Below are 27,500 nucleotides of genomic sequence, written 5' to 3'. Positions count from 1 at the left end.
TGGTTTGTACTAGGCTTGCTATGTATGTATGTATGTATGTATGTATGTATGTATGTATGTATATATATATATATATATATATATATATATATATATATATATATATATATATATATATACATATATGATGTATGTAGGTATACATGTTTAATATACATACAAAAATATATATACCTAATATATATACATTATATATATATATATATATATATATATATATATATATTTGTGTATATATATATTTTTGTATGTATATTAAACATGTATACCTACGTACATCACCTGTATATATATTATATAAATGTATATTCATAAAATTTGTGTATGTAAAATGTATACATACATTCATCACCTGTATGTATATATATATATATATATATATATATATATATATATATATATGTATATATATAACATGCCTCTTACAAACCAACCTTCAGTATGCACATAACATTATAACCTTATCTAAATTTATCCCAAGTCAATAATTCGCAATTCCTTCTCAATACCGATACAAACGTTACTTTTGAAGACACCCAGACATCCAGCCTGACAGACTGACAGAGAATGGTTCAACGTCCCGCACGATGGTTACTCAGAAAACATACGACGCTCGACTCGTGCAAAAGAGAAGACAGAAGAGGCCTCGCCAGAGAAACGCGAAAACAATACAATAACAGAAGAAGAAGAAGAAGAAGAAGAAGAAGAAGAAGAAGAAGAAGAAGAAGAAGAAGAAGGATAAAAACAAGACTAAAAGAATGGTTTAGAGTAGGACTAGATAAAAGGGGGAAGTGAATAAATGGGGAGGATAATAATAACTGTAGTATTCAGTGGGAGTCGCCATGCTTCAGTTTTCCAATTCTGATTCTATTTTCATAGATGAGACTTTTCCAGTACTGCTGCCTGCCATCGTTGGGAGAGAGAGAGAGAGAGAGAGAGAGAGAGAGAGAGAGAGAGAGAGAGAGAGAGAGAGAGGACCATCAAAAGTTGCAAGCACATACACAGACACACACCTAAACACACATCTCTCAGAAACAGGTATCGATTTTGCTGCCCCGTCTTTGTCTCCTTTTTTCTTCTCTCTTCTTCTTCTCCTTCTTATTCTTCTTCTTCGTCTTGTGTTTCCAAACGCTTTTAGCCTTTGTCCATCCTTGAATTTCTCCCCCCAATTTTATGGGCCGTTTTTCACGTGGAAAACCATTGCTTGCCGAACCTCAAACTGTATTTTTTTTCTTCGGGCCTCTCTCTCTCTCTCTCTCTCTCTCTCTCTCTCTCTCTCTCTCTCTCTCTCTCTCTCTCCTTCGACTATTATGTCCCTCCTGATTTATTTACATTTTTATCTCGCCTTCAATTGGTCTTTTTTATCCGAGTGGAAGGATACAAAACGAACGCACCCAACCCGTTCATCAAAAGAGCGGCTGCTATTCTAGTGGTGGGGCGAAGTCTCAAACTTTTTGTACGGTTTTCAATGACTGACTGATTGATTTGCGTGGACTGGCGTCGTAAGACAGCTCATGGGGGCTTTACAGTAAGAGATTTTACATGTGAAATGCATTCACGAACAAGGTTATCGAAGTTAGAAAGCATAATCTGCAGTTTTGCGAAGACTTAGAGAGAGAGAGAGAGAGAGAGAGAGAGAGAGAGAGAGAGAGAGAGAGAGAGAGAGAGAGAGAGCGGAAAAAGTATAAGCATGCCGCCCTTACAGCTTTGCGAAGACTTGAGAGAGAGAGAGAGAGAGAGAGAGAGAGAGAGAGAGAGAGAGAGAGAGAGAGAGAGCGGAGAATGTATAAGCATGCGGCCCTTACAGCTTTTGAGAGAGAGAGAGAGAGAGAGAGAGAGAGAGAGAGAGAGAGAGAGAGAGAGAGAGAGAGAGAGAGAGAGCGGAGAATGTATAAGCATGCGGCCCTTACAGCTTTGCGAAGACTTGAGAGAGAGCGGAGAATGTATAAGCATGCGGCCCTTACAGCTTTATGAAGACTTGAGAGAGAGAGAGAGAGAGAGAGAGAGAGAGAGAGAGAGAGAGAGAGAGAGAGAGAGAGAAATTTATGGAGGCCCTTTCCGAACCACCAAAAGAGGAGAGTAACTTTGTTAGGCTTCCAACCTTAAAATCAGGTCATCTTGCCACGACACTGATATAAGGTCAACCTAAAAAATAAAATAGAGAGAGAGAGAGAGAGAGAGAGAGAGAGAGAGAGAGAGAGAGAGAGAGAGAGAGAGAGAGAATCTCTTACGTCACCCTCCTTGTAGGGGACTTTACGTACTTAATAATAATAATAATGATAATAATAATAATGATAATAATAATAATAATAATAATAATAATAATAATAATAATAATAATAATATAGCTATTTCTGCGGCATTTAATTTGTTACTGCCTTAACAGAAAGTCTCTTCCCTAATAATAATAATAATAATAATAATAATAATAATAATAATAATAATAATAATAATAATAATAATAATAATAATAATAATAGTAACATGAGTCTTAAAATGAAGAAACAAATTCACAGTAATGTAACTGTACAAATATATATATAAATATATTTGTACATGCATATTTTTTATTCTTAAATACATTTGCGCAGATACATTACTGTGTGTTTGTTTCTCCAGTAATAATAATAATAATAATAATAATAATAATAATAATAATAATAATAATAATAATAATAATAATACATCAAAATCTTATAATAGCATGAGTCACTAAAATGGTAAAGAAATCCACAGTGGTACAACTGTAAATTATTATTATTATTATTATTATTATTATTATTATTATTATTATTATTATTATTATTATTATTATTATTATTATTATTATTATTATTATTATTATTATTATTATTATTATTATTTGTAATATATATTTACATTTACACCATTGTGGAGTTCTTCACCGATAATAATAATAATAATAATAATAATAATAATAATAATAATAATAATAATAATTAACCAAATTCATCTTCTCCATATTTTGTAAGAGATCTTAATAATAATAATAATAATAATAATAATAATAATAATTATAATAAACCAAATTCATCTTGTCCATCTTTTGTAAGTGATCTTAATAATAATAATAATAATAATAATAATAATAATAATAATAATAATAATAATAATAATAACTGACCAAATTCATCTTGTCCATCTTTTGGAAAAGATCTTAATGATAATAATAATAATAATAATATTAATAATAATAATAATAATAATAATTGACCAAATTCATCTTGTCCATCTTTTGGAAAAGATCTTAATAATAATAATAATAATAATAATAATAATAATAATAATAATAATAATAATAATAATACACAAATCAAGCCCTACTTTTTCACTACTCCCCTATACAGACGAAGAAACGCTAAGGCTTTTTATAATTTTTTTTCCCTCCTCTGGCAGAACAATGGCACTCTATCTAAAGATGGCACCACCTCTTTTTCATAACAATAGAGGCACAGAGCCCGAGGTCGGGTTGAGCCGTCGACTCTCTCTCTCTCTCTCTCTCTCTCTCTCTCTCTCTCTCTCTCTCTCTCTCTCTCTCAGATTCTAAATATATAGACAACATTATGGAAGTGGTGACGAAGGACGAAGGGTCTCCGGGAACGCCTTTGCAAAGAGGCGGACCCCTTCCAAAAGGTGGACGAGATCGATTCGGTTAAATCTATTATTATTATTATTATTATTATTATTATTATTATTATTATTATTATTAACATCTCTCCCAAAAGATGGACAAGATGAATTTGGTTAATTTCATTATTATTATTATTATTATTATTATTATTATTATTATTATTATTATTATTATTATTAACATCTCTCCCAAAAGATGGACAAGAAGAATTTGGTTAATTTCATTATTATTATTATTATTTTTCTATTATTATTATTATTATTATTATTATTATTATTATTATTATTATTATTATTATTATTATTATTAACATCTCTCCCAAAAGATGGACAAGATGAATTTGGTTATTATTATTATTATTATTATTATTATTATTATTATTATTATTATTATTATTATTATTATTCAGAAGACAAACCCTATTTATATGGAACAAGCCCACCCAAGCTCCCAAAGAATATCTTGGCGTCCATGACAAAGAAGCAACAGAAGGAATGCCTTACAAACCTCTGCAAAATAAACGATAAGCGAAATAGATTTTAATTTTCTGAAAAGAAAACTACCGTGCCGGATTTGTCCGTCCGTCCGCAATTTTTCTGTCCGCCCTCAGATCTTAAAAACTACTGAGGCCAGAGGGCTGCAAATTGGTATGTTGATCATCCACCCTCCAATCATCAAACATGCCAAATTGCAGCCCTCTAGCCTCAGCAGCTTTTGTTTTATTTAAGGTAAAAGTTAGCCATAATCGTGCGTCTGGTAACGATATAGGGCATGCCACCACCGGGCCGTGGTATAAAATTTCATGGGCCGCGGCTCATACAGTACTATACCGAGACACCGAAAGATAGATCTATTTTCGGTGGCCTTGATTATACAATGGACAGAAAACTCGATTGCGCCGAAGAAACTTCGGCGCAATTTTTACTTATTTGGTTAAATCTACAGTGTAAATGTCTATGGTGACAGTGCTGATTTGATTGGCGCGATAAACACACCCAAGATGAGTTACAAGCGTGGCATGGACATCACCTAGACTGATAACTATGCAAGCAGTGCGTGCGATGACTAACACGATTTACATATGTAGCAAAGCAGTTGTTGTAACTGCTTTGCTTTGCTTTGCTTATATTCAGCATATGCATCACAGATCTCTGTCAGTGTCATGGAAAAAAATTACAGGCTGAAAAGGCATATTAATCCATCTATTCCAAAGATAAAATTAAAAACTGATTTTCACTGCGAAGAAAATTGCCACCCAACCCCAACTCCCCACCCCCAAGAAAAAGAATGCCGTCCAGAAGTGTGTGTGTGTGTGTGTGTGTTTGTGTATGTGTGTGTGTGCGTGACGAAAAAAACTGTCTGTGTATTTTGCAACGCCAGAACACAGGTGAAAACAAACCTTGGTCGCGTTCAGCATAATTGAAGAAAAAAAATACAAAAATTCAAGTCTTGGACCAAGTAGAGGTTTGGGGGCCGGGGTAGGTCTGGGTGTTTGGAGATGAGGGAGGGTTGGGGGGGGGTGAGAGACAGAAGGAGGATTCTCCCCCACCCCACCCCTACCCCCAACAACCTCCCGGCTCTTCCCACAAGGACAATAATAATTCTCGCAACGCGGATCGTTTTTCATCTTCTTCTTCTTCTTCTTCTTGCCTCTCCGTCGAAAGAAGCTGTCTGAGAGACACACAATAGCTTTGTCGCCTTCAGTTTAATTAGGGGACTTTTGAGGAGAAGTAGGGCCATCTGGGGAATGAGTTGAAACGTGAAGGATGAGAGATATTGTCCGCTGTTGGTGTGTGCTTGTGTTTGTGTGTGTGTATGTGTGTGTGTGTGTGTTTAAGTATGATAATTCGTCACAAAACATTCCAGTAAGCGGCATAATTGCGTCTCCCTTGCTCTCTCGTCTTTGCTCTGAGCTGGAAATTAACTTCGTTTCTTTCTGCCTGTCATTCTTGTATTTTTTGAACGGCTTAATGTGAAACCCAGTGCCAGTGGTCAGACAATTTATCGCAGTAATACATGTGTGTGTGTGTGTGTGTGTGTGTGTGTGTGTATATATATATATATATATATATATATATATATATATATATATATATATATATATATATATATATATATATATATAAAATATATATACACACACTCACAAAACACAAACCAACGCACAATACTGACAATATTACAAAGACATATTTGCACTCCAAAATGCTAATCACAACTGACAGGAAACGAGGACTGACAATGTAAAAACGGTTCCTTTGAGGGTGCATCCACACTGCAATAAAACATGTCATAAACATGTCAGCTACTTATCGCATACATATCACAAACAGCTTGACAACAGGTCCACGATCCTAAGTGGAGAACGACACTTAAGCAAATGCAGGATAATCATATGAACCACTTGGCAGTTCTATCAGTACGTTGTCTACTTGTAACCAACGTGTTTGGGACGTCAACATGTACTCAACAGGTTTGTGACATGTAGGTGATATGTTGCAGACATGTTTGTGACATGTGGGTGATAAGCTGCAGACATGTTTATGACATGGTAGCAATCTTGCAGACATGTTTATGACATGTGTGCAACAAGTTGCAGACACGTTTAGGACATGTGTGCAATAAGTTGCAGACACGTTTAGGACATGTGTGCAATACGTTACAGACATGTTTATGACACGTTTGTGACATGTTTGCAATAAGTTGCCGACATGTTTATGACATGTTTACTTTTTTTACTAGGATTAAAAAAAAAACACATACCAAACCGGGGTGTTCCGAAATGTTCCAAAATGTCGAGAGAGGACCAGCTTGCGTCAGGGTTTCCAGTGGGAACGGACGGGAATTCGATAAGTACATCAGAGCAAGTCTACCATTGGACTAACTTGCTTTAACCAATCAGGGGACTCATTACTGAGCTGGAGCGGTCCACCTGGTCTCGCACACTACACACCTACCTAAGGAAAGAGAGAGAGAGAGAGAAAGAGAGAAAGTGTGAGAAAGTATTTGGTTTAATTTACAGAAATTACTAAAAAAAAAAATCATCATTTGACAACATAAATATACCTTTTTACATAACTAAGAGATTATTATTATTATTATTATTATTATTATTATTATTATTATTATTATTATTATTATTATTATTATTATTATTATTATAGTGATGCTGAACGTGTCAACCTATCTCCAAGGAATAATAATAATAATAATAATAATAATAATAATAATAATAATAATAGATAAAAATGTGTGAAAATAAATTATTAAAATAACAAATTAATGAGTAACCTTCTTTTATATCTACATAAATACTTTCTTTTATATCTAACTGAGTCAGTTCACTTTCACCCTTCTTTTCCTTCCCATCCAATTAGATTTAATCTCTAAAACAATTAGGTTATGTTTTTTTTTCTTGCCAGGATTCTTCAAAACCTTAATTTTGGAATTTCGCTCAATTCTGACCAAAGGTGTGTCTGCTAACTTGCAATAAGTGATCAGATTGTGGGAGAGATAGGAATGGAACTTTTCGAGAAAAGGGGACCCTTTATTTTTTGTCGTTACCCTCTGGAACTTATATTACGTCCAGTTCATGTCAAAGTAAAGATGAAATGACGACAATAAATATATATAAATCTTCAGTAAGAATTAAAGAAAACAAGTAAAAAATGCGCCGTAGTTTCTTCGGTGCAATCGTGTTTTCTGTACAGCGTATAACCAAGGCCTCCGAAAATAGATCTATCTTTCGAAGGTCTCGCTATAATGCTGTATGAGCCGCGGCTAATGAAACACTAATCACGGCCAGGTGGTGGCTTGTCCTATATCGCTGCCAGAAGCACGATTATGGCTAACTTTATCCTTAGATTAAATAAAAACTACTGAGGCTAGAGGGCTGCAATTTGGTATGTTTGATGAGGGCGGACAGAAAAAGTGCGGACAGAATCCAGTGCGGACGGACAGACAAAGATGGCACAATAGTTTTTTTTTTTACAGATTTCTATTATATTCTTTTTCCACTAGTGTAATATTTTTTGTCTTTAATTTTCGGCTCAGAAAGCTGTTTATTGTTTAATAAACTCACTATAGCAAAGTCTAGGTTAAAATTGCTTACGGTCGAAAACCTAACCTCATATTCATGCTTGCATATTAATACATATCTGTCATATATGTACATATGTATTTATAATATGTATGCACTTGACAAAACCTAGAAACGCATGTGTTTTTAAATATCGGTGCTTGCAAATTAGAATCTAACAATTTTCCTTTTTTAGTTTCTAATTATTTTACGTAATCGCAAAGTAATCTCCTACCTCTGCCTTTCATCTAAGCTTAGTTCTGAATATGCAAGAGAGAGAGAGAGAGAGAGAGAGAGAGAGAGAGAGAGAGAGAGAGAGAGAGAGAGAGAGAGAGAGAAACTGTTCGCCAACTGCTGTCAACTAACTTCCTGCCTGCCTGATTGCCTGGTCCCCAGAGGGCGATATATTTGACAGTTGCCAATAGCAACTCGTAAACATAGGACTTATTTCTATTTCTACTGGTACTGGTGTAATTCCAGTAAAAATACATTGAATTGATTTAATATAGAATTTAGGCAAAGGCCAAGCACTGGGACCTATGAGGTCATTCAGCGCAGAAACGGAAACTGACACTAAAAGGCTTCAAGGGTGTACCAGGAGGAAAACCTCGCCGTTGCACTATCAATCAATTGTTAGGAGAGGGTTGAGGAAAGTAAGATGGAAGAAAGAGAATATGAATGAAGGTAGAGTAAAAGGAACGAAAGAGGTTGCGGCTAGGGGCCGAAGGCACGCTACAAAGAACCTTAAGTAATGCCTACAGTGCACGGCATGAGGTGCACTGACGGCACTAACCCCCTACGGAGAGCAAAATTGTAAAACAAATTCCTGTAAAAAAAAATAAAAAAAAAAATTCCTGTGAAAAAGTAAAAAAAATTCGTATAAATTTTTTTTAATCTGTAAAAATGTAAAAAAAAAAATCCAGAAAAAATGTAAAAAAAAATCCTGTAAAAAATCTAAAATAAAAATCCTGTAAAAATGTAAAAAATGTAAAAAAAATTATGAAAAAATGTAAAAAAAATCCTGTAAATTCTTTTTAAATCCTGCAAAAAAAATTTAAAAAACTCCTGCAAAAAATGTAAAAATAATCCTGTAAAAATGTAAAATAAAAAAAAAAATTGCGGGTGTTTTAAGAGAAGAGAGAAATATCATGAATCTACCAGGAGCAAAAGTACATCATACTTCAAGAAAATGCATTATGCAAGAGGCTTCAATATTCACGGTCGTTCACAGGCATGATTCATCATCCTTAGTTTTGTCTAAAAAAATTTTAATGTTTTTTGGTGAATTATTTTGTGTACATCCACAGTCATTTGCATATGACAGAACAAGATTGATTGAAAGTTCTCACATTCAATAATGCAACAACACAGCAGATTATTCGTAACGTACACACATATATTTGGAAATCATTTAATTTATATATTTGTATACATGTATACATACATATATATACACATATACATATATATATATATACATAACAAAATAGCCACACAGCTTCACTGTGTACATAAATTCCTAATACTCGCCCTAGGCTTCTACGAGGCGTGATGTTTTAGATTCAGAATGAAAGGATCTGGAACCTATGTACCATCCTGCCTCACTGAAGCCTGTCACTAGTAGTAGGAATGTATAATATACATACGAGTATTTATAAATATATATATCTACATGTGTGTGTGTATGTGTCTGGAAAACAATGACGACGACATGACCTCACTAAGCTATTTCCAGGATGAGACTGAGAGTCGATGGATTATCTTATAGAAGTTAAATTGGACGGGGTAAGCTTGAAAGGACTTACTGCTCATTCATACACACGTCAGCAAATGTTTACCATCTCCTACAAACTTCAGCTGTTGATGTTTCACCTAAATTAACTGTTTTTGTCAATAAATCTGGTTTATTTCTAAGATTTAAGGGAATTAGGGCATCCTCTCTAACCTCATTTAAGTATATATATATATATATATATATATATATATATATATATATATATATATATATATATATATATATATATATATATATATACTCTTTCCCTCTTCATTTACATAGCAACCAACGGCTTAGAATAGAGGAATATCTCTCTCTCTCTCTCTCTCTCTCTCTCTCTCTCTCTCTCTCTCTCTCTATCTCTCTCTCGAACGCGCACATTTGTTATGCAAATATAAACAATGTGATCTGAATATTTGAATATTGTGTTGTTGTAATCATGATAGAGAGAACATTCAAATTATGTGGCTTAGAGGCATATGCAGAGAGAGAGAGAGAGAGAGAGAGAGAGAGAGAGAGAGAGAGAGAGAGAGAGAGAGAGGGGAAGTTTCGCCCTGGGCATCATGCTTGCTTGCCTGCATGCCTGCTTGGTTGCTTGCTCGCTCTCTGGCGTCCGTTCAGTTGTTAGGAACCTCTCCCTCCTCCTCCTCCTCCTCCTGAGGGAACCATCATCATCATCATCTTGCTTTCTTTTCCTTTCTCGTCGTCTCGGCCTCAGCGTCTGACATCACTATCTAAAAGAGTTTTCGAGAGGGGCTGAAAGGGACCTCTTCACTCCCTCCCTCCCTCCTCCTGCCTTTTGCTCCGAGGACCACCACCATCCCCTCCCCTCCCCTCCCCTCACCCCGAAAAAAAAGAAAACAAGAATGAAGGATTCCCTGGTCTCCGAAGAAATGAAAACTCTCTCTCTTTGAACGGACAAGGATAAACTCAAAGGTATCTGCTGTGGAGATACCGACGAGAGAGAGAGAGAGAGAGAGAGAGAGAGAGAGAGAGAGAGAGAGAGAGAGAGAGAGAGAGAGAGAGAGAGAGCATTTTCTATCCAATGGGAGGATTCCAAAATCAGAAAAGGTTCGTCCTTGGGGCATTCAAAGGCATGGGTACAGCAATCTTCAGAAGAGAATATATTATGAATATCTCACGAATAATTTCACCCTAGGAGGATAAGGATTACCTCGACGAGGCTCTCCCGTTTAGGGGAAATACCTTTTGAGGTCTAGTGTGTATGCACGAGAGAGAGAGAGAGAGAGAGAGAGAGAGAGAGAGAGAGAGAGAGAGAGAGAGAGAGAGAGAATAAGGTGTCTCATATATCGACCAAATCTCCAGCTTCAAAAATGGCTTGATGTAACCGCATCTCTCTTTAATCTTATTTTCCGTTATCGGCCGCCCATATGCAAGCAAGGCTTGGCACCTCATTAAGCACTGGCTTTGTAAGTTGCAAAATTATTAATTGCATAGGTAACTTAAAATGCCCAGACGGACCATTCGGGTGGTTGTGATATTGCTTTCAAAATTTTGTTCATAATTTTTTCATGATTTTTTTCATGTTTTTTTATACTTTTTGCCATTATTTTTTCATGATTTTTTCAGAATTTTTTTCATGATTTTTTTTTAGAATTTTTTAGTATTTTTATCATTTTTTTTCACGCATTTTCCATGATGTTTTTCACGATTTTTTCCATACTTTTTCATGATTTTTTCATATTTTTGCCCATAATTTTTTCATTTTTTCATATTTTTTCCCATGATTTTTTCACAATTTTTTCTAAGATTTTTTTTCACGATTTTTTCATAACTTGTTCATGATTTTTCATGATATTTTTTCATTATTTTTTCATAATTTTCTTATGATTTTTTCATGACTTTTTTCACAATTTTGTTTATAATTTTTTCATAATTTTCTCACGAATTTTTTCATGATTTTTTCACGATTTACTTCATAAATTTTTTCAGAAATTTTTTTTTTCCAGGATCAAGTTCTCAGGAGGTGAATAATCATTGCCTGAATGTGAATAATAATCGCCTTATAGTGAACGATTATCGCTTTAAGGTGAATGAGCAAATAATCATCTTTATGTGAATAGTTATCGCCTGGAGGCAAATCACCATTGCCTCAGAGTGAATAATCATCTCCTTAAGAGTTAGCAATTATCACCTTAAAGTGAATAATTATCGTATTAAGACGAAAACAATTATCACCTTTAGGTGAACAGTTATCGTCTTAAGGTGAACAATTATCAAATTAATCAGAACAAGTATCGCCTTTATCAGAACGATTATCGCCCTAATGAGAACAATTATCACCTTAAGGTGAACAATTATCGTCTTTAGGTGGATAATTATCGCCATAATTAGAACAATTATCACCTAAATTAGAACAAGTATCGCCTTGATTAGAACAATTATCACCTTTAAGTGAGCAATTATCGTATTAAGACGAACAACTATCACGTTAAGGTGAACAATTATCACCTTAGAATGAATAATTACATTATTAAGAAAAATAACAATCACTTTACCATCTTCAGAAGTAACTCAACCTCCTCTTTATAAAGATTCAATACACCGAAAAAGGTTTACTGAATCTTTATGAAGATATTCAAAACACGAGAAGATCCCCTCAACCAGGAGGACCCAGGCACCCGTCCTTGGGGACACCTCAAATTTGCCAGGCTCGCAAAGTTTCCAACGTCATCATCTCCGCTTGATTAGGGATAGCAAGTCCCCCCCCACCGGGGGGGAGAATGGAGATAGAGGGGAAGGGGGAGGGGAGGGGGTATCATTAATACTGAAAACTAAGGGGACTGGATGATGATGGGTGGGGGGGGTTATTGAGATTGGAATAAGCACGTGGAGACTGACAGCCGGAGATGAGTGACTTCTAAGCGGATGCTGTGAGTTTCTGGAAAAATGCTGTGTTGGTGGTATCTTTCGTAGGATGCTGTGAGTTTCTGGAAAAATGCTGCGTTGGTGGTATCTTTCATGTGATGCTGTGGCAGCGAGTTTCTGGAAAAATGCTGTGCCAATGACATTTCTGACTGGAGGCTGCGTCAGTGGCATTAATGATCAATAAAATGGCATTTGTCAAAAGATGATTTGAAAATCATGAACTGCAATAAAATCCTAAGGACTGAAGTGAAAGCGGTTAAAAAAAAAAAAAAACCGCTTCATTTTCTCAACAAAGAAAAGATATATACGGAAGGCAAACGCAGATTTGAAATTGATAGTTGATATAAATTCATGTCGCCCCAGACTTCCGAATCAAATATTCAGACCTTCTGTATTAAACAGTTGTCACACGTGTCAACACCTGCTGTATTTCCCCGGCAGGTTTAGGATATTGAAATTCGCCTCCAGTTTCCGAATACTTCCGTCAGAAAAGGTCTGAGAGAGAGAGAGAGAGAGAGAGAGAGAGAGAGAGAGAGAGAGAGAGAGAGAGAGAGCATAAAGTTCAACTAAAAAAGAATGTATTTGAAATTCAGAAAAGCTGCGCGCGAAGCAAAACCAGTGCCCAGGTGTTGAGTTGCTTGCGCGGTGGGAAAAAGCTGTAAAAGCGGGGAAACCAGCAGAAGCTGGAAAAACAGCAAAGCAGCAAAAGATGAAAAGCAGCAAACGAGAGAAAAACAGCAGAAGAGAAAAACCGCAAAAGAGGAAAAGCAGCAAAAGCGGGAAAATCAGCATTAATTGGAAAAGCGGCAAGAGAGAAAACAGCAAGAAAAAAACAGCAATATAGGAAAAGCAGCAAAAGATAAAAACAGCAAAATAGGAAAATCAGGAAAAACAGCAAAATAGGAAAAAGCAGCAAACGCGGGAAAATCGACATAAGCTGAAAAAAATGCAAAAGAGAGAAAAACCGCAGAAGAGGTAAAGAAGCAAAAGCTGGAAAATCAGCGCAAGCTGGAAAAACAGCAAGAGAAAAGCAGCAAAAGCGGGAAAATAAGCATAAGCTGGGAAAACATCAAAAGAGAGAAAAACAGCAAAAGAGGAAAAACAGCACAAGCTGGAAAACCAGCACAAGCTGGAGAAACAGCAAAGGAGGAAAAGCAGCGGAAGCTGAAAAAGTGGGAAAAGCAGCAAAAGCTGGCAAATCAGAAAAAGCTGAGAAAGCACCAAAATTCAGCAACAAAACCCAGTGGCTTTCGAAAAAGTTGACCCTCAAAAGGGGGAATTCTAGGGACTTCTGAGAACTTCCAGGGACTTCTAGGGAAAGTGCAAGGACATTTCCTCCCTACTTTTCTCCCCACTTCGGTAAGGGGGAGGACCACAGGGAATGCTTCCCAAAAGCAAGTAACAAGAGTATATCCCAGATTTTTCTGCCTTGGGTTGAATGTCTTCGGGCGGTTGCTGCAAATTTATTTATTTTCTTATTTATTCACTAGCTGCTGTTAATAGCTGATATATTTGCATGAATAGGGTTCATCTTCTGAATAATAATAATAATAATAATAATAATAATAATAATAATAATAATAATAATAATAATAATAATAATAATAATAATAATATGCTTTTCGATTCAATAAGGAGCGAGCTAATAAAACTACAAATATTTTTAGAATAAGAGAATGTTTTACTGTCTCTTCAAAAATCCAACGAAGGGTAGGAGATATCAGCCCCCCCTCACCCCACCCCAAGCTCCCTCCTCCTTTAAATAGCCAAAGCAGAAACCAAAAGAAAAAAAAAAACTCTTCCTATATCTCGGGTAACAACACTCTTGCCTCCTATTTAACCCGCAGACGGCGGGAAGACGAAAAAAACTTTACAAAAAAAATATATATATTATTTATATTTACATACTTTATTCTTCGGAGCTTGTATATTTTGACTGACTGATTGATTATACCTACTAAAACTGGCGTCACGGCGCAATCGAGTTTACTGTACTTCGTATAATCAAGGCCACCGAAAATAGATATATCTTTCGGTGGTATCGGTATAATTCTGTATGAGCCGCAGCCCAAGAAGCTTTAACCACGGCCCGGTGGTGGCCCGTATATAGCGTTGCCAGATGCACGATTATGGCTAACTTTAACATTGAAAAAAATTAAAACTACTGAGGCTAGAAGGCTGCAAATTGGTATGTTTGATGATTGGAGGGTGGATGATCAACATGCCAATTTGCAGCCCTCTAGCCTTAGCGGGTTCTAAGATCTGAAGACGGATAGAAAAAGTGAGGACAGAAAAAGTGCGGGCGGACAGACAAAGGCGGCACAATAGTTTTCTTTTACAGAAAACTAAAAAGTTCACTAAAAAATAAATAAATAAATAAATAACCTTAAAAGTAGTTTCATATGACAAATACCTAAACATAAATATATAAATATATGCACTGTATAATCATATCTATTCACACATACTATCTACACATATACATATTGCGTATGTGTGTGGTGAATATTTGCAAATATTCACCACACACAATACTCTCAATGGCGTGGAGGTCGTATACTCCCTTCACTAATATACTCTCTCTTTCTCTCTGTTGATATATTTAAGGCACATTTCCATCTGAGCTTCTCTGGAGAAGAATTTATCATTTTTGTATATTACAGTTCGTTTCCATTTGCAGATCATGTTAGGAAATCTCTCTCTCTCTCTCTCTCTCTCTCTCTCTCTCTCTCTCTCTCTCTCTCTCTCTCTCTCTCTCTCTCGGAAGGAAAAATTACCTGGAATGCATGACGCTTAAACCTGCAAAAAAAAACAAGTTTATCTTCAGATTTATCAGAATCCTTCCAACTCAGATAGCCAAAAAAGGCTTCGTTTTACATCGCTGCATCAGATTCGGGAGATAATCCACTTGAGTTATCTCATATTACATCATTCGAGGCTTTGCTGTAAAATCATAGGAAGTAAGATCGTTTGAGACGTCTTTCAACAGATTATTACTTATCACTGATCTCTCATCGCGACCAAAGTCAATTTAAAATGAAGAGGAAAAACATGCTGATATATTCACGTCAAATTTTTATCTAGGCTTCTTCGAGGAAGCACCTATCATTTTAATATATCAAAAGTTTTTTTTATTTGTAGGCAATGTTAGGAAATTCTCTCTCTCTCTCTCTCTCTCTCTCTCTCTCTCTCTCTCTCTCTCTCTCTCTCTCTCTCTCTCTCTGTTGATATATTTAAGTCACACTTCCAACTAAGCTTCTCTGTAGAAGAATTTATCATTTTTGTATATTACGATCCATTTCCATTTGCAGATAATCTCTCTCTCTCTCTCTCTCTCTCTCTCTCTCTCTCTCTCTCTGTTAATATATTTAAATCATATTCCCATCTATACCTTTTCAAAGAAAAATATATCATTTTTGTACATCATAATCCGTTTCTATTTCCAGATAATGTTAGGATTTCTCTCTCTCTCTCTCTCTCTCTCTCTCTCTCTCTCTCTCTCTCTCTCTCTCTCTCTCTCTCTCTCTCTCTCTCTCTCTCTCTCTCGTGCAATCTCATTAACAAATTTTATAACTACATCACTCAACATCATTTAGGCCAGCTGTTTATCCAAAGCCCACTTGAAGCAGACCGGTCGGAAAAATCCACGAAAAGGTAAACTAACTTCAGCATCATAAGGCCACAAATGTTATAATTATTATTCCATAAATGCAACATTTATATTTAGGGCATTACTTTACCACACTCTCCCGCTATCTTAATAATCTTTATATATCTTAAGTATCTTTATGTATACGAATAAAGTTTGTCTTGGGAATCCAACCTGTTTTGCTTTTTCTTCTGGTTTTGCAAGCAGCAGTTCTATGAAATTTAGGTTTTTTGTATTATACGAACAAGAAATATTATATATTCTCTCTCTCTCTCTCTCTCTCTCTCTCTCTCTCAGAAAATGCTGTTCTGGATAATTTCCTTCGTTAATGAATTCATTCTCATCACGAAATCAAACCTGCTTTCACATTCGTGTTACGAAATCAAACCTGCTTCCCCATTCCTTTCACCAAACCAAGCCTGCTTTCGTCTTCTTCACGAAATCAAACCTGCTTTCACAATCGTATCACGAAATCAAACCTGCTTTCATTCGCATCACGAAATTAAACCTCATTTCACATTCATATCACGAGATCAAACCTTTTCGCTCATATCACGAAATCAAACGTGCTTTCACAATTGTATCACGAAATCAACCTTGCTTTTCGTTCACATCACGAAATCAAACCTGCTTTTCGTTCACATCACGACATCAAACCTGATTTCAAATTCGTATCACGAAATGAAAGCTGCTTTTTCGTTCACATCACGAAATCAAACCTGCCTTTCGTTCACATCATGAAATCAACCCTGCTTTCATTCACGTCACGAAATCAAACCTGCTTTTCGTTCACATCACCAATTCAAACCTGCTGTCATTCACATCATGAAATCCAACCTGCTTTTTCGTTCACATCACGAAATCAAACCTGCTTCCATTCACATCACGAAATCAAACCTGCTTTCATTCACGTCACGAAATCAAACCTGCTTCCATTCACGTCACGAAATCAAACCTGCTTTTTATGTGCTGCAAAGCTAAAATTTTGCGTATTGCAGAACTGAAGTAATTATCATTTTTCAATTTTCTCTGATGCGCTTTCCTTTATCCTAAAAGTATGTACGAGTGACAGTCGTCCGAAGATTTTTCGTCTATATTTTAGATTTAAAAGCTCTTTGAGAAAAAAAAATAATAATCATAATGATAACAATAATCTTTGAACAAATACACGAAATATTAGTGTACGAATAATAATAATAATAATAATAATAATAATAATAATAATAATACTTTTGCAAATATACGGCATATTAGTGTACGAATAATAATAAAAATAACAAAAACAATAATAATAATAATAATAATAAAAATAATAATAATAATAATAATAATAATAATAATAATAATAATTCTCATGCAAATATAAGATATTTAGTACAAGAATGAATAATAATATTAAACATAAAGTAGTAGTAGTAATAGTAATAATAATAATAATAACAATAATAATAATAATAATAATAATAATAATAATCCTTATACAAATACTCGATATTTACTACAAGAATGAATAATAATAATAATAATAATAATAATAAACCTTATACAATACACGATATTTAGTACAAGAATGAATAATAATAATAATAATAATAATAATAATAATAATAATAATAATAATAATAATAATAATAACATAATAATAATAATAATAATAACAAAAACACCCAACATTCTAGCTACCTCATATGCTCGACCTTGACAACAGCGCTGAGCTTCATGTGTGAAACTCTCCCTGGATTAATGGAGAGAGAGAGAGAGAGAGAGAGAGAGAGAGAGAGAGAGAGAGAGAGAGAGAGATGCCGCTTCTTTTTTCCGCGCCGAGAAACTTGCAAATAACACTTCCGTTTCTCCTAACAACCCGAATTCTGCATCCATCAAGCATTTTTTTTTTTTTTTTTTTTTTTTTTTTTTTTTGCTTTTGATGGCGAGGTCTGTCTGGCTGGCTGACTCTCTCTCCCCTCTCTCTCTCTCTCTCTCTCTCTCTCTCTCTCTCTCTCTCTCTCTCTCTCTCTCTCTCTCTCTCTCTCTCCGTGTCTCTTTGATGCGTTTCGTTATGCTTTTAGGCGTTGGGATTACGACGAAAATTATATATACTCAGGTTTCATGATATTTTTTGGTGTTACGTATTCAAATGCCTCTTTTTTAAAACTGAAGTATTAAAACAAAAAAATTACCTTTATTTAAATTGAAATATTAACAAAAAAATTACCTCTTTATTCAAAGTTGAAATATTAATGAAAAATAATTACTTTTGATTAAAGTTGAAATACCAACGAATATAATTATCTTTATTTAAAACTGGAATATCAACGAATGAAATGATCTTTATTGAAACATCAAATATTAAAGAATAAAATTACCTTTATTTAAAGTTGAAATATCAACGAATAAAATTATCTTCATTTAAACTGAAATGTCAACGAATTAAATTACCTTTATTAAAATATTAAATATTAAAGTATAAAATTACCATCATTGCAAGTTGAAATATTAACGAATGAAATTACCTTATTAAAATGTTAAACAATAGAATTACCTTCATTTAAAGTTGAAATATTAACGACTAAAATTACCTTTATTAATACTGAGAAAAATTCCTCTTTCCTTAAGCTGAAGTATTGACAAGTAAACAGTTACAAAATTTAATTAAGAATTCATGAAATATACTAAACTTAACATTCGTTCAGAAATGATCATAAATATGTCTTATTGAATGTACATGTTATAAACATGTTGCTTACTGAATATAAATGTTATAAACATGTTTTTTTTTTTACTAAACATGAACATATAAACATGTTCCTTTATGAATCTATACTTATAAACTTGCTCCTTACAGCATATATAAACATAAACATGTTCCTTACTGAACATATATAAACATGTTCCATACTGAATATACATGTATAAACATGTTCCATACCGAACATAAAAGGATAAACACGTTCCATACTGAATATATACATAAAAACACATTCCTTACTGAACATATAAGTATGAATGTGTTCCTCACTGAACACATACACACGAACCATGTTTACACAAAAGCAGAAAAATAAACAGGGAGTGAAAAACTCCCAGATGAAGAAGACACAAGCACACAAAAATAGTTTAAACATGACATCTTGTCCAGATCATCTTCCTGCAACCATTTCTTGAACCATGGCAAGTCACAATAACTTCTCTCCCTTCTTATTTTTCTGTAAAAGAAAACTATTGTGACAGCTTTGTCTGTCCGTCCGCACTTTTTCTGTCCCGCCCTCAGATCTTAAAAACTACTAAGGCTACAGGGCTGCAAATTGGGATGTCGATCATCCACCCTCCAATCATCAAACATACCAAATTGCAGCCCTCTAGCCCCAGTGGTTTTTATCTTACTTAAGGTCAAAGTTAGCCATAATCGTGCGTCTGGCAACTCAACAACACAGGCCAACCACGGCCGGGATGAGAGTTTCACGGGCCGTGGCTCATACAGCATTATACCGAGACCACCGCAAGATAGATCTATTTTCGGTGGCCTTGATTATACGCTACACAGAAAACTCGATTGCGCCGAAGAAACTTCGGTGCATTTTTTACTTGTTCTTAAATCTCCTACATCACCCGCTTCTTTTCCCTTCCCTTCAAACTGCTGATTAAAAAAAAAAGAGAGAGAGAAAACAATGACTAGAGCCCAAACTTTAAATTGCTTAAATTAGGTTAACAGTTCCGAGAAGAGAGAGAGAGAGAGAGAGAGAGAGAGAGAGAGAGAGAGAGAGAGAGAGAGAGAGAGAGAGAGAGATTTGCTGAGTCCATATTTGAAGTTATATCAATATCTTTGTATGCTTTATTATTAGACAAACAGAGAGAGAGAGAGAGAGAGAGAGAGAGAGAGAGAGAGAGAGAGAGAGAGAGATTTGCTGTGTCCATATTTTTAAGTCATATTAATATCTTTGGTATGCTTTGTTATTGGACAAACAGAGAGAGAGAGAGAGATCTTTCTGTGTCCATATTTTAAGTTATATCAATATCTTAGCTATGCTTTATTTTTGACAAACAGAGAGAGAGAGAGAGAGAGAGAGAGAGAGAGAGAGAGAGAGAGAGAGAGAGAGAGAGAGAGAGAGAGAGAGAATGTTGCTTTTTCCATATTTTAAGTTATATCATTATCTTTAGACAGAGAGAGAGAGAGAGAGAGAGAGAGAGAGAGAACCCGTATTTAAGACGTCAAGACTTAATGACTGCTTTCGAGAGAGAGCTGGGAAAGGACTAGTTATTTCTTTCTCAATCTCACGAGAATCTAAATTCAGTCAGAAAAAAAGATATACAAAATGTCTGGCCTCACTTTTTTTTTTTTTCTAACTGTCTGAAAGTCTTCCCCGTGAAATTTATACGTGGGCAGGGCGCCATTCGCTAGAGTCTGCTTGAGTGCAAGCACCAGAGGGCAAGGTGACGAAAGAGAGAGTGGACGAGAGTGAAAATGAGAGAGCACACAGTTTGAAGCACATCATTAGCGAGCGTGCATGTACTTCTAGACGAAGCGCTGAATTTGTACACAGTGTCCCCCTTAAGGGGGGGAGTGCCATAAGCGAACCACACATGGTGCACTGTAGGCATTACTTAAGGTTCTTTGCAGCGTCTCTTCGTCCCCTAGCTGCAACCTCTTTCATTCCAGTTACTGTACCTCCATTCATATTATTTTTCTTCCGTCTCGCTATCCACCCACTCCTAACAGTTGATTCATAGTGCAACTGCTTTGAGGTTTTCCTCCTGATACACCTTTCGAACCTTTTTACTGTCAATTTCCATTTCAGCGCTGAATGACCTCTTAGGTTCCAGTGTTTGGCCACTGGTCTAAACTCTATATTCCATTCCACTACATAATGTTTGCTGGTATGGAAAAGCTAACTCACGCAGAACATAGATTACTAGTATCAATTTACTAACTGATTTATTGTAAGCTATCATGGCGTCACAACTAACAAGGTCTCTGCCAGTGAACAAAATTCTATTTGCTAATTTGTATATGTTCTTATCCACCTCATATCTAAATGAAAACAAGAAAACTGATAATAGGGGTGTTACATGAGAAACCAAAGGAGAGCCATTTCTTCTCCCAAAACATTATCGAAGGCCAAGATGAGGATGGGAAACTGGAGATAGGGAAAAGTGACAAGGGCAGTGTTTTAAATTGTTGGCGAAATTGTATTTTATTCCTTCCCGTTAGGAAAGGAAGTAGACAAAAATTAGCATTTCAAAGAGAGTAAGATATTCAATGGGGATTAGAGAGCCCATCACATACATGTATACAATTCTTTAAAAAAAAAAAACTCTAACACAGCAAAATTCACAAAAAAACACAGGTTATTCCTCTCTACGTGAGCGAATGAATAACACAGAAAATAACAACAGAAATAGCAAGTTATCTTCTCAAATGTGCTGAATAACAACACAAAAAAAAGGAAAAGATGCGCCGAGCTTTCTTCGGCGCAATCGAGTTTTCTGTATACAACGTATAATCAAAGCCACCGACAACAGATCTATCTTTCGGTGGTCTCGGTATAATGCTGTATGAGCCGCGGCCCATGAAACTTTAACCACGGCCCGGTGGTGGCCTATCCTATATCGTTGCCAGAAGCACGATTATGGCTAACTTTAACCTTAAATAAAATAAAAACTACTGAGGCCAGAGGGATGCAATTTGATATGTTTGATGACTGTAGGGTGGATGATCAACATACTAATTTGCAGCCCTCTAGCCTCGGTAGTTTTTAAGATCTGAGGGCGGACAGAAAAAGTGCGGATGGACAAAGCCGGCACAATTCAGAAAACTGAAAATATTAACTTTCCAAAGATCTCTGATAAACACATTTTGTCTTCGTTCCATTGCAGTCACTAACAACTGTCATTTTTTTTTCTTTCAGGTCTTGGAGTGCCCTCATCAATGAGGTCTTCTGGAACAAGGTCATAAGAAAATAGTACACGTGAATATCGCATTGACTAACCAGATATCCAAAGGGAACGCAGTGTTTTCCATGTAAGTGAAGTGTTGCAAAAAAAAAAAAAAAAATTAGGTCATTACCCTCCAAAGTAGTTTGGTTCCTGAAAATCGCACAAAATTAAGTTGAAGAAGAATGTGAAAAATATTTAATTTATCAGTGAATAATAAAAATGAGAAAAGTTAATCACAGATTGGATTATTGAAAAGATTTCCAATACCCCAAAGTCTATAATACGATACGTTTTGACAAAGGAATGGCGGCGAGATAACCCACAAAATAAATATATACAAAATAATCACCAGTGAAACGCATGTGTTGTCGTGATGAAGTTAAATAATAATTAAAATCTTTGCCAAATGTATAAAAATGGATCTGCGTTCGGTGACGGTAACTCATTCGTTTCGAACAGAATATGACGAGGAACGCATCGGTTAGTGGCCCTCTTAGGCGAAAATTGCTCAGTTCAGAATTCGGGTAAAGGAAACAAGAGAGATTTAACAAGGATGAACTTATCTATTGCCATTCCGTACCTTACAAGTGAGTTTAGAAAGTTATTGAAAAGGTACAAATAAAGTTTAAAAACAGACAACAATTTCTTCTTTTGATCTCAGGTGCTCCCCCCAAAAATGACCTGGTCCTCCCCTCACGATGGGGAGACCACAATGGGGGTCCACTCGTTTTCGGGTATGGCCTCAGCCTCGGCGTCGGCTGCTTCTTCTTCTTCTTCTGCAACCACCTCCTCCAACGACCTGTCCATCCTGGCCACGATGCTGGCCAACGCCAGCGGCTTCCTGGACCTGTCAGACAACTGCTCGCATCCCTTGGGGCACGTGGACTGGTCCGACGTCGGGATGCTCACGTCCCTGACGATCCTGGTGGTCATCAACATCCTGGTGGTGGCGGGAAACTGCCTCGTGATCCTGGCGGTGTTCCTCTCTAGTAAACTGAGAACAGTGACCAATCTCTTCATCGTGTCTCTTGCTGTCGCGGATCTCCTGTTGGGGATGGCTGTCTTGCCCTTCAGCGTGACCGTGGAGGTCTTCGACACGTGGCTCTTCGGGGAGCTCTGGTGCTCCGTGTGGCTCGCCGTCGACGTCTGGATGTCGACGGCGTCGATCCTCAACCTCTGCGTCATCAGTCTGGACAGGTGAGTCGTGACGTCACGGCGTTCTTAGAGTCGACTCTTGGTCGATTTTTTTTAAGATACTTCCCAACTTCCAAGTAACAAATACAATATTATTTATTTAGTGAATGTTTGGTTCCTTTGCTATGGCGACACATGACTAACTCAATACGCCCTGGGAATAGGCCCTTAAGATATCAAGAATTGCAAGCTTCCGGATTTTGCTGAAAGCTGGAAATTACCAAAGATTTTTACTTTAATGTTCTAGGCCTTAATTCATTCTGTGTGTTCCAGCTTCATTACTATCCAATTTTCTCAATTGCGATGTGTCATTTTTTTGTCTATAGCAACATTTTAATCATTTAATGGGGAATATTAATAAAAATATCAGTATATTGCATGATTATGAACTGATTAAAACATACAGTGTCTTCACTTCATATATATATATATATATATATATATATATATATATATATATATATATATATATATATATATATATATACATATATATATATATATATATACATAATATCTTCCATATCATATCCTCGCTGCCAATTATACCTGGAACAGGTTATTAGTATAAACGTCCTCTTTTGAGGAGATCAACTGTGTGTCATTCCGAAAGAGCATTGGGAGGGGGAAGGCCACCCCCTCCCTTATCACCTCTCCCCATTCCCCCTCCACCTTTCGTACAAATACCGCCGTTTCCAGCATTGAGACAAACTGCCCTGCCTTAGCTTTTCAGCGCGAGCCTGGAATTCTGCTGGGATCTTTTCCCATTACTTCCCATCGTCTCCTGTCACCTCCCATTGTCTCCCATCTCTTTCCATCGTCTCCCATTGTCTCTCATCTCCTTCCATGTCTCGCATCGCCTCCCATCATCTCCTATCGTCTCCCACCGCCTCCCATCATCTCCCATCGCCTCCCACTGTCTCCCACCTCCTTCCATCGCCTCCCATCATCTCCCATCGTCTCCCGTCGCCTCCCATCAACTCCCATCGCCTCCCACTGTCTCTCATCTACTTCCATTGCCTCCCATCATCTCCCATCGTTTCCCATCATCTCTCATCGTATCCCACCGCCTCCCATCATCTCCCATCGCCTCCCATTGTCTCCCCTCGCCTTCCATCGCCTCCCATCGTCTCCCACCGTCTCCCATCGCCTCCCATTGTCTCCCATCCCCTCCCATCGTCTCCCATTGTCTCCCATCTCCTTCCATCGTCTCCCATCGCCTATATCCTCCCACCGTCTCCCATCTCCTTCCATCGTCTCCCATTGTCTCCCATCTCCTTCCACCGTCTCCCATCATCTCCCATCGACTCCCACTCGTATGAAATTTGACATGTTCTCGTGAATTCATAAAAAAAGAGTCGTTCCGCGCCGGATGAATTTGATGAATCTAATTCGATAAATCAATCAACACAAGAATTGGCTACTTTCTAACACCAAGTGTTTTACCAGAATCGGGACATTTTACTCAGTACTGAGTTCAAAATGCTTTCAGTTCATAAAATCAAATATAATTTCCTTTAAAATGCTGGGATTTAACTTCATATCAATTGTTTGTGAACAGAGGTGAGTATCAAATTGATGGAAAAATGAAACACAATTTCTTTTTGGGTGATATGTTCTGTTATGAAGATTCTATACAAAAATGCTGGAATTTATACAGGATTGTATACAAAAAATGCTGGAATTTAAACAAGATTATATACAAAAAATGCTGGAATTTAAACGAGATTCTATAAAAAAAATGCTGGAATTTAAAATCTTGTTTCTGAACAGAGATGAATATCGAATTGAGCTGAATATAGAATTTAGGCCAAAGGCCAAGCACTGGGACCTATGAGGTCATTCAGCCCTGAAATTGAAATTAACAGTAAAAAGGTTTGAAAGGTGTAACAGGAGGAAAACCTCGCAGTTGCACTATGAATCAATTGTTAGGAGAGGATTTAGGAAAGTAAGATGGAAGAAAGAGAATATGAACGGAGGTGCAGTAAAAAGGAACGAAAGGGGTTGCACAGCTAGGGGCCTATGGAAGGCACGCTGCAAAGAACCTTAAGTAATGCCTACAGTGCACCTCATACCCCCCTACGGAAAGAGATGAATATCAAAACGATGGAAAAATGAAATATAATTGTCCTTTAAGGTAGGTTCTGTATGAAGATTCTACCCACACAAAAAATATTAGAATAAAATTTGCACAGCGACTTTATTCTGAGCAGTGGCGAAATCAAAATGATGGAAAAACCACACAGCCGTAAAATGAGTCCATCAAATCAGCCGAAATCAGTTGAAATCAGCCGAAATCAAAGATTAAATGAAAAACTGATGCTAATCTGTGTCCGTGGTATCAACGGGCCTCTAGTTCAAGGTTCTAATTGGCATTAATAATTCGTAAAGTTAATTCAGATTAAAAATTACCTTTTGGACTTCCAAGCACCTATTAATAATTCATGCACTTAATTTAGACTAACGAGGCCCCCCTGGTTACAAAATGCAGCCTGGAAAGTACCAGGTCTATTAAAAGAACTTTGATTCTTACAGTGACTCAGAGAGGAAGACTTCATTAAAATATGAATGGTAGATCTCGCGTTCAAAATATGAGCAAAACTATGGAAGTAATTCGGTTACACTTTATTATTATTATTATTATTATTATTATTATTATTATTATTATTATTATTATTATTATTATTCAGGCCCGTGGTTAAAGATTTATGGGCCGCGGCTCATACATCATTATACCGAGACCACCGAAAGATAGATCTATTTTCGGTGGCCTTGGTTATACGCTGTACGGGAAACTCGACTGCGCCGAAGAAAATTCAGAGCATTTTTCACTTGTTTTTATTGTTCAGACTGCAGTAGTTTCCAGAAAGTACTGTTAGCACAATATAAATCCCTTTTGACTTTCCTAAGTACCAAATAATTTCGGCCTCTCTCCTTTCACTTTCTTTAAGTTCGTATAGAAATTGTGATTAGAAAATCACAAATGGCTTGACAGTTGTAAATCTCTATCAATCCTAAGTCCATTCTGAACACCGTTTACACTGTATGTAATCGAAACACTAGACTGTTATATTTGCACAGTTCATGAAAACATAAATGAATATTTATTATTATTATTAATTTTGAATTATTATTTTTTTTTTTTTTTTTTTTTGTCTATCACATTCATCCTATTCGACCGGGTGGTTTTTATAGTGTGGTGTTCCGGGTTGCACCCTGCCTCCTTAGGAGTCCTTCACTTTTCTCACTATGTGCGCTGTTTCTAGTAGCACACTTTTTTGTACGAGTCCTGGAGCTACTTCTGCATCTAACTTTTCCAGATTCCTTTTCAGGGATCTTGGGATCGTGCCTAGTGTTCCTATGATTATGGGTACAGTTTCCCCTGGCATATTCCATATCCTTCTTATTTCGATTTTCAGGTCTTGATACTTATCAATTTTTCGTCTTTCTTCTCATCAAATCTGGTGTCCCATGGTACTGCGACATCAATGAGTGATACTTTCTTCTTTCTTATTATTATTATTATTATTATTATTATTTCATCTTTTTTCAGCTCAGGGGATCGTGTTGCTTTACCATTGTTTGGGATCAATATCTCATAACACAAAGATGAGTTGAAGTCTTGTCAATCATAAGTCGAAGTCTCATGACATCATCGCCGTGTAGACTTCACGATATGTCCTTCACCGTGACGTATCATAATCTGTTTGTGTGTGTGTGTGTGTGTGTGTGTGTGTGTGTGTGTGTGTGTGTGTGTGTGTGTGTGTGTGTGTCCCAAAAAATGCATTCTTAAATCCCCAAGTCCTTAATGCATTTGCTACAAGAAGATAATCCGCGATTTTCAAAATAAAAAAATATATGAACACGTGAACACGAAAGATTTCAAATGTTCACTCGCTCGAAATGTAGTATCTTCACCTTTCTTTTCTCACCACTAAAAACGGAGAGAGAGAGAGAGAGAGAGAGAGAGAGAGAGAGAGAGAGAGAGAGAGAGAGAGAGAGAGCTTGTGATATTGGGGAGAGGGGAAAGGTAGAGGGAGATGGGGGAGGGGAAGAAGAGGGGAGCGGAGGGGAGGGGGGGAGGGGAGAGGGAGAGGGGAGGGAGAGGGAGAAGGGGGGAGGAGGGAGGGGAGGGGAGGGAGAAGGGAGGAGGGAGAGAGAGGAAGGGGAAGAGGGGAAGGGGAGAGGAGGAAGGAGAGGAAGAGGGGAGAGGGAGATGGGAAGGGAGAGGGGAAGGGGAGGGGAAGGGAGAGAGGGAGACAGGAAGGGATAGGGGTGGGAGAGAGGAGGAAGGGGAGAGAGGGGAGGGGAGAAGAGAAGGGAGGGGAGG

General features: G+C 36.6%; 1 protein-coding gene across 1 annotated transcript in view; it reads left to right on the top strand.

Moving 5' to 3' along the window:
* The window catches only part of LOC136848257 (probable G-protein coupled receptor No9), a 561,772-nt gene that overhangs the window by 391,055 nt on the left and 143,217 nt on the right, over positions 1 to 27,500 (top strand). The window contains exon 3 of the mRNA XM_067120636.1: positions 21,949 to 23,173. Within this exon, the coding sequence (XP_066976737.1) occupies positions 22,653 to 23,173 (521 nt within the window). The 5' untranslated portion in view covers positions 21,949 to 22,652. The remainder of the gene's footprint in view (positions 1 to 21,948; positions 23,174 to 27,500) is intronic.

This window comes from Macrobrachium rosenbergii, chromosome 18 (assembly GCF_040412425.1).
Source record: "Macrobrachium rosenbergii isolate ZJJX-2024 chromosome 18, ASM4041242v1, whole genome shotgun sequence".
NCBI lineage: Eukaryota > Metazoa > Arthropoda > Malacostraca > Decapoda > Palaemonidae > Macrobrachium > Macrobrachium rosenbergii.
This window is presented reverse-complemented; position numbering and strand designations above follow the sequence as displayed.